We start from the raw sequence: 8474 nt of genomic DNA on the forward strand, positions 1-8474 counted from the left end.
ACAGCCAGGAGAACAGCCGCCTTCGGTTACTACTGCCCTGGGGCCGGATGGGAGCCGGCGCCCCAGAGGGGAAAGGCCCCCGCCCTCCTGAGCCAGCCGGTCCCCGCCCTGGGGCCAGTGCCGTGGGGCCTGCCCCACCAGCACAGCCAGGAGAACAGCCGCCTTCGGTTACTACTGCCCTGGGGCCGGATGGGAGCCGGTGCCCCAGAGGGGAAAGGCCCCCGCCCCCCTGAGCCAGCCAGTCCCCTGCCCGCGGGCCGGCTGGGGGCCGGCGCCCCCCCGAGGGGAAAGGCCCCCGCCCCCCCTGAGCCAGCCAGTCCCCTGCCCTGGGGCCGGATGGGAACCGGCGCCCCTAGAGGGGAAAGGCCCCAGGTCCCATTCCCCGCCCCCCTGAGCCAGCCGGTCCCCGCCCTGGGGCTGGATGGGAGCCGGTGCCCCCTAGAGGGGAAAGGTCCCATTCCCCGCCCCCCTGAGCCAACCGGTCCCGGCCCTGGGGCTGGACTGGAGTCAATACCCCCCAGAGGAGAGAGCCCCTAGGGTCACTGCTGGTCCCTGCTCCCGGGCCTGGCTTGGGGCTAGAGACCTCAAGGCATCAGCGCAGGGAACGGGGGCCTGGCACATAGCCCCACTTCCTCCAGGTCAGCGGCTTGAGCTCACTCCCCTTTGTTCAGGACTTAGAGATGGGAAAGGCCGAGCAGCCAGCCCAGAGCCAGTGCCTGGCCAGTCCCTGTTGCCGTCTCTGCACGCTGGGCAGGTGTCCTGTGTGTCCCTCGGCTCCAACTCGCCCTAGTGAGCTAATCCCCGCATGAGGTTCACCTCCTGACTCAGCTGCCCAGGCCCCTCCTGCTGGCGGGGAGGGGTGTTATCTGCACGTGGGGAGGGGCTGGGATGTGGCATGGCTGGGTCCTGGTGGCTCTGTACGATGGGCAGGGATGGGCTCTGCCGGGGCCAGGCGTGTGTCTGACCTTGCTCCCTCTCTCACTGCTTCACCTACTGGTAGCCTGGCACTACGTGGGCATCTGTGGCGGTTTTGCCTTCATCCTCGTCCAGCTGGTGCTGATAACAGCCTTTGCCCATAGCTGGAACAAGAACTGGTGAGTCCGCTCCCCCGGCGCACGGTGGGGTGTCCTGGGGCTGGGCCATGGGGGCTCTTCCCGGTACCTTTTTCTAGCTCCTGCAGCTGTGGTTTCTCCCGTTGCCTCTGGGAGTTTGTGCCCCGCAGGGAGATGCTGTATGCCTGTGCCCTCCACTAGCCCCTCGCTCAGCCTGTTCCCTCCCCCTGCAGGCTGCTGGGCGCGTCCCAGGACAAGCGCTGGTACCTGGCCGTGCTGCTGGCCACGCTCGCATTCTACACCATCGCCTCCACTGCCGTCTCCTTCCTGTACAAGTACTACACCCACCCGGCCGGCTGCTTGCTCAACAAGGCCCTGCTCACCCTCAACGTCAGCCTGTGCGGGCTCCTGTCCTTCCTCTCCATCACGCCCTGCGTGCGGCTCCGTGAGTGCCTTGGGTGGGGTTCCTCCCCACTGAGACGCTGCCTGCCCTGGGGGCTGCCGCTCATCTTTGTAGCCCCTTTCTGGGCGGGTGGTTGCAAGCAGGGCCTGGACTTTCCCACCTGCCCCCTGTCAGCCGTAGCTCTGGATTGTTGCGTGAGGCGCACACACACCCATATGGTGTCAGAGCAACACCGTGTGTGCGCAAGTGACACTCTGTGAGTGCAGCCGTGTGTGTGTGTGTGTGCAAACAACGCCTTGTGTGCATGTGCAAGTGTCAGTGTGTGCTGTTGAAATGGATCTTTTAATGCCCACAGCTACGGTATGGTTACTGCACAGTCATCTATTTGAGAGAGAATCACACAGGCAGCTGAGTTTACATGGTTACATCCTTTCCTACAAGCCTTAGCTTCCCAAGCATAAACCCTCAGTAACTGTGTTAGCTCTACACAGTATCCTGATTGGCAAACAAAGCAGGTATATCTACCCCTTCTAGATGAAGACTTCTCTTCTTTCCCCTCTCAGGTACTTGGTCTGTCCCCGGAAGCAGAGTCTTGGTCACTCTGAGCCCTCTGGTTCTAGGATCTTGCAAAGGTCCCTCAAAGCGGGGTCTCAGTTACACCAACGACTTCTGTCTCACAGTTTTGATCCTCTTCAGATGTTAATTGGGGAAATTAGTCTGACTCATTTACTTTGCTTAGCATTTATACCTTTTGTTCTCCAAGGAGTCACATGTCCCAGAAATCTGCCTCGTAGGTGTTTATTACTGGTATAATCTAATTAATATTTTGGAAGGGATTGCAAAGCGGAGACACAGACCAGAGCTCAACCATCGTTTACCCTCTCATAAGTCATTCACTTAAGCTCTTAGCGTGATGTTATCTAAAAAGGGTCATTTTTGACCCAGGTCAGCTTGCGCTAAGCCCACCGATCGCATGATTTTACGTGTTCTTTACTTTGTGAGCTAGTGTTCTGCTGGTATTCCAAAATTCGGGGTTAAAACACACACGCCCATCGAGCCGTTATTAACCATTCCAGTGCAGTTTCAGCACCTCCAGTAATTTTCCACTCCATGCTAAGAGAATTCTGCTCCCAGAATCCTCTGGCAAGTTCAGACCTGCCAAGCCGTACCAAACTCCTGCTTGCCACATTCATTCATATCAATCACAGCAATTCATCATAATTTGGCACCGTCTCAACATGTGCAGGTGTGAAGCCACATTCATGTGTACATGTGTGAACAATACCATGTGTGAGCGACACTGTGCAAGTGATAGTGTGTGAAGCCACATGTGTGTGCGTGCAAACTCGGGGGGGGGGGGGGAAAGTGAAGCAGTGTGTGTGCATGAGCGACCCCGTGTGTGTGTGTGTGTGTGTTTGCGAATGACACCAGGTGCATGTGTGCGAGGGACGGTGTGTGAAGTTGTGCATGTGTGACCAATGCTGTGTGTACGTGCGACAGTGTGTGCGAGTGAAGCCATGTGCATGTGCACACGTGCGAGCGTAGCGTGTGTGCATGCAAGAGATGCTGTGAGTCCCGCATACCCAACCTCTCCCAGCCTGCCTGAGCCCTGCATGGGGGGCTGGGCAGTGGGTTCTGGGGCTGCTGGAGGACTGGTGTAAGGCGCAGAGCTGGGAGTGGGGAGGGCTGCTCTGGCCAGTTTGGGGCTGTAGCTGACCTCTGACCTGTGGGAAAGCAGCTGACTCTCCCTTCTCCTGCAGAACAGCCCCGCTCCGGCCTCCTGCAAGCGTCTATCATCAGCTGCTACGTCATGTACCTCACCTTCTCGGCCCTGTCCAGCCGCCCACCGGAGAGAGGTCCGTGCAGCCTAGAGCGGCCAACTTTCTACTCACACACAGGGTGACCAGACAGCAAGTGTGAAAAATCAGGACGGGGGTGGGGGGTAATAGGAGCCTATATAAGAAAAAGCCCCAAATATTGGGACTGTCCCTATAAAATCGGGACATCTGGTCACCCTACTCGCACAAAACCCAACACCCTTGCCCTGCCCCTGCTCAGAGCCCCCCCCCCTGCTCACCCCACCCCCCCCCCCCCCCCATCGCTCGCTCTCCCCCACCCTCACTCACTTTCATGGGGTTGGGGCAGGGGGGTTGGGTGCGGGAGGGGGTGATGGCTCCGGCTGGGGGTGCGGGCTCCAGGGTGGGGCCAGAAATGAGGAGTTCAGAGTGCGGGAGGGGGCTCGGGGTTGGGGGTGTGTGAGGGCTTTGGCTAGGGGTGCAGTCTCTGGGCTGGGGATGAGGGTTTGGGGTGCAGGAGGGGGCTCTGGGCTGTGACTAAGGGGTTTGGAGGGTGGGAGGGGGATCAGGGTTGGGGTGTGGGGAGCAAGGACTCCAGCTGGGGGTGTGGGCTCTGGGATGGGGCGGGGGGACCTTCTTTCTGTCACGGGCCATTGACCCACAGAAAAAAATAAATCGTGGGCCACTCACCTGCCCGGAGGGACACAGAGGGGGGTGCAATGTGGACCGGATGACATTAACCATGGGGCCGGATCCGGCCTGCGGGCCCTAGGTTCCCACCCCTGCCCTACGCGTAGGAGTCAGAGGGAGGACATGCCGGCTGCTTCCCGGGAGCTGCGTGGAGTGGAGGCTAGCAGGGAGTCTGCCAGCCCTGCTGCGCCACCAACCTGTCAGTCAACGGCCCGGTCAGCCAGGATCCCTTTTCGACCGGATGTTCCGGTTGAGAACTGGACACCTGGTCACCCTAGTGCAGCCCTATGCACCTGCCTCGGAAAGGCAGCCGGGAGCCCAGGCAGGGATCCGGCCTGCAGCCCCCTCACTGCCTGTCTTGCTGTCTCTCCCCACCCTGCAGTGCTGTACAAGGGGCAGAACCTCACTGTCTGCTTCCCTAGCGTCAGCAAGGATGGGCTGCAGACAGAAGACACCACAGTTGCCATCCTGGGAGCCACCATCATGTATGCCTGTGTTCTCTTGGCGTGGTGCGTATGCTCATCAGCTGCTCCAGTCAGCTGCAGCTGTAGGGGCTGCCGGAGGCAGGCTGTGGGGGGTGGTTCCCACAGACCCTGGGGCTCCGTTTCCACTTCAGAGCTTCTGAAGTGTCATAGATTGTAAGGCCATAAGGCCCCCGCCCCCCACCATCCAGTCAGCACAGGCCAGAGGCCCTCCCCAGCCATCCCTGCGCCCCGCCCCTCACTGCCAGCTGGGCTACAGAGAGTCGCCCAGTCAGGACCGAAAGACTCCAAGTGAGGAGAATCCACCACATTCCCAGGGACCTTGTTCCTCCCTGGCGCCTTTTCTCTAGCCTGGCTTCAGCTTCCAGCCCCTGGATCTTGTTCTGCCTTGGGCATTACATTAAGCAGCCCTCTGCTCTCCGAAACCTCTTCGTGTGAGGGTCCTTCCAGACCGGGAGCAAGTCACCTCGTAACCGTCTCTTGGGCAAACGAAACCCGTTAGTGCCACTCGGGCTCTGGTTTTGCCAGACCTTCCAGGCTAACCCCGGCGATGTGAGTCAGTCCTGGAGGGGCGGTGGCCAAGCAACGGCCAGGGGCTCCACGGAGTGTGGGTGACGTCGTGGTGGTGCTGGCACCATGCCCAGGGAGTGCTGCTGCCTCTCAGGATAGGAGACAGAACGGGGCTCCCCCGCTCACCCCATTAACCTGCCGTGCAAACAGCTAGTGAATAGCTGTTAGCCCTGCTCTCCTGGCCTGCCGCCTGTTTGTTCGGAGCCAGTGGGTACGTGCAATGATGCTGCATGCTGGTAAGCGTAGGGTGGCCCACAGCCCCTTAGTACAAGGGACGTCCCTTAGTTCCTCCTCTCTGGACAACAAGTTGGGGAGTTGCTGAGTGCTGCAAAAAGCAGCACGAAATACCCCAGCAGACGGAGGGGATTCCTGCTTATATTAATGATGAGGATAACAACGGTAATAATAGTGTTTGGAGGGGGTGGCGCATCCCTGGCAGCAGCACAGCGCCCCCTGGCGGTAGGTGGGGGTGGCGCATGCCTGGCAGCAGCACAGCGCCCCCTGGCGGTAGGTGGGGGTGGCGCATCCCTGAGAGCTGAGTAGACTGTCCATGAGAATGAATCGCTGCTGAGTTACAGATTCTACCTCTCTGTTGCTGCTGCAGTAACGAGGCCTCCTACCTTGCCGAGATGTTTGGGCCCCTGTGGATGGTCAAAGTCTATAGCTTTGAGTTCCAGGTGAGTAGGAATTCTACCTGTGCCTGTCTGGGGTCCTTGTTCCCATACCCCATCTCGTCCCTCTCTCATCCTCACACCCATTTCAGCTTCGCGCCCTGTCTTGTCCTTGTCCCTCATTTTCTGCCTGTCTGCGGGATGGGCTGTCCACCCCAGGACAATCCCGTCTGAAACCCTAGGCACCTTCCTGGCAGCTGCTTGTGCCATGGCGGCTACACCGCTGTTTTTAGCATGCTAACACGCTAGGTCTACCCAAGCTGGAAGTTACGGGAGCTGGCCGTGTGTAGACATACCCACAGTGAGACTCCCTGATCCCATGGCGTGCTGTCTGACCCCAGCTAGCCGACAGCAGGCGGGGGACACAGACAGTGCCTAGGCCAGGCCAAGGGGCTTCCGTTTTCTTTGCATGACCCACTATTAGAAATGAAAGGTCCTTTTGGAGCTGAACCCCCCAGCTCTGCCTAGGAAGCAGTTCTGTCCCAGACAGCCCGGCCCAGCCCAGCCCAGATGAAGTTCCACCCTGGTCTGGTTCTGATTCCAGCCCTGTAGCAATGTGGCTCCAGCCGAGTCCCAGGGCTCTGATAACTGTTTCCGTTCCAGCTGCCACAAACCTTCTGTTTTTCTTTACAGAAACCCTCCTGTTGCTTCTGTTGTTCTGACAAGACAGGGGAAGAGCTGGAAGGTGAGTGCCTGGGCTAGGGGAGGTGGGACGGGCCTGGGGAAGATGCCCTTAAGGAGCATGGCCTGGAGTAGGGGCGTGGGTCCTGAGGAAGCATGGCTTTTGGGAGCTGGGCCCTCGGGATGCAGGCCCTGGGGTGTAATCTAGGAGTGTGCTGTCCTCCAAAGGGTGAGCCTCAGGTATGGAAGTGTGGCCTGTAGGGGCAGGTTCTGTTGCATGGCAAGTGTCCCTATCAGCAGAGCACATGGATCACACACGTGGATGTGTCGTGGGGCTGGCCCCACTCACAGTGTGTGCAGCAGCAGCAGCGCTTTCCTCACGATGGGAACAGCAGGAAAGCTCATTACCTTGTGTGTGTGTGGGGGGGGGGCAGACTTGTGGACCCCCCCCCTCCCCCGAACCAGCCCCTTAGTAAATAGTGAGATGGAGCCGAGCAGAAAAGGAACCTCCATCCCTGACAGAATTCCTGGGTCTGGAGTTAAGGGTGTGAGTATCCGAGGCTCCTGCACCCCACCCCATCAGCCTGGTAGCAAGTGGTAGGGCTGTAGGTAACCGGCTGTGACGGTGCTGCCCGTGGGAGCCAGCTGAGGTCACTCAATCAGGGTGAACTGCAGACAAACCCCAAAGGCTGGTGGATATTCCAATACTTAGATTTACAAACCAGCCCAAAACAGCCTCTGTAGTACCTCACTGGTTACTCAGAAGTCCAAACCACGCAGTTCCCTTAAAGTGCCCAGCCTCAGGCCTCCACCCAGACACACACGTCAGATATGATGATGATTATTGAAAATCTTCTCTCATCATATAAAAGAAAAGGTTCTTCCAATCCCAAAGGGTCAGCCACACACCCAGGTCCAATTATAACTTGGATCTTACCCAAAATACACGCTATAACCAATCCTTATTAACTAAGCTAAAATTTATTAAAAAAGAAAAGAGTGTTGGTTAAAAGATCAATATACAGACAGACTTGAATTCAATTCTTGAGGTTCAGATACATAGCAGAGATGAGTTTGTAGTTGCCAAAAGTCCTTTTAGAAATAGTCCATAGGTTATAGTCCAATGTCCATATTCAAGGTGGCTCCAGTCAGTGACTGGGGATCTCAATCCTTGTGGCTTAAGGCTTCCCCCTCTTGAAACCCAGAGCAGATCTGAGATGAAGCAGGATCGTGTCCCAGGGTTTTTATACATTTCCTGCAGCCTTTTGGCCTGAGAAAACAATAGGCTTAACTCTCCTTCTCCCAAACATCCTGGCAATTAGCACAGGGTAATTTATCCATTGAACAGTTCAGATACAGGTTACCACAACCTTCAAAGAGACATAGTATTATTGTCTCTATTTCCCTCAAGTGTCTTCCTAAATGGTAATATTCCTTTTTTGATCTTTGAATCAAAGCTGTAGCAATAGACAAGACTTGTTTGCTTACATCACAAGACCTGAGCAAACACCTCCCCTTCTACCTCTAACAACCCCGGCTGCATTTCAAAGCTCTGTTCATTTACAGATCTTCCTAACCAGTCGCTAAAGTTTGGCACTAGATCAGGTCAGTCTGGGAGTTAATTAACTCTTTCTGGCCCTGTCACCATTCAATGAGATATTATATCACACTCAGAACGTCACACTGGCTGCTCTCATTGGACGCAGAGCGGGTATGTGAGCGGGAAGGGTCACTGGGGGCGGGGCTGTAAGTAACCGGGCACGCTCATTGGACGCAGGGCGGGTATGTCAGCAGGAGGAGGGGCCTGCAGGGGGGCAGAGGATCATCTACAATGAGCACGAGCACGTTGTTTACAGCTACTCGACCTTCCACTTCGTCTTCTTCCTCGCCTCGCTCTACGTCATGATGACCCTCACCAACTGGTTCAGGTACGGCCCTTGCCCTGCTGCATGGCCCAGCCCGCCTGGCACGTCCAGCCGCCGGGCCGCGGGTCCCAGGGCATCTACCCCCAGGGGGTGGAGCAGCCTCTCCTTTCCCCAGGCTCGGTCTGCTCTGGCTCCAGGCTGTGATCTCAGCAGTGCCTGGGAGGGCTCTCGGGAGCAGCCAGGCTGCCCCGGCCACGTCCCTCCTGCTCCCGCCGCCAGGCTGCCCCGGCCACGTCCCTCCTGCTCCCGCCGCCAGGCTGCCCC

General features: G+C 57.8%; 1 protein-coding gene across 1 annotated transcript in view; it reads left to right on the plus strand.

Annotated features, from left to right (window-relative positions):
* Positions 1-8474, plus strand: part of SERINC4 (serine incorporator 4) — a 16780-nt gene that overhangs the window by 7567 nt on the left and 739 nt on the right. Inside the window, exons 5-11 of the mRNA XM_026648569.1 lie at positions 1001-1094; positions 1286-1497; positions 3216-3311; positions 4324-4450; positions 5598-5670; positions 6298-6349; positions 8063-8213. Coding sequence (XP_026504354.1) covers positions 1001-1094; positions 1286-1497; positions 3216-3311; positions 4324-4450; positions 5598-5670; positions 6298-6349; positions 8063-8213 — 805 coding nt within the window. The remainder of the gene's footprint in view (positions 1-1000; positions 1095-1285; positions 1498-3215; positions 3312-4323; positions 4451-5597; positions 5671-6297; positions 6350-8062; positions 8214-8474) is intronic.

The sequence above is a fragment of the Terrapene carolina genome, unplaced genomic scaffold, assembly GCF_002925995.2.
Source record: "Terrapene carolina triunguis isolate 2854851 unplaced genomic scaffold, T_m_triunguis-2.0 Scaffold67, whole genome shotgun sequence".
In the NCBI taxonomy this organism is placed as follows: Eukaryota; Metazoa; Chordata; order Testudines; family Emydidae; genus Terrapene; species Terrapene triunguis.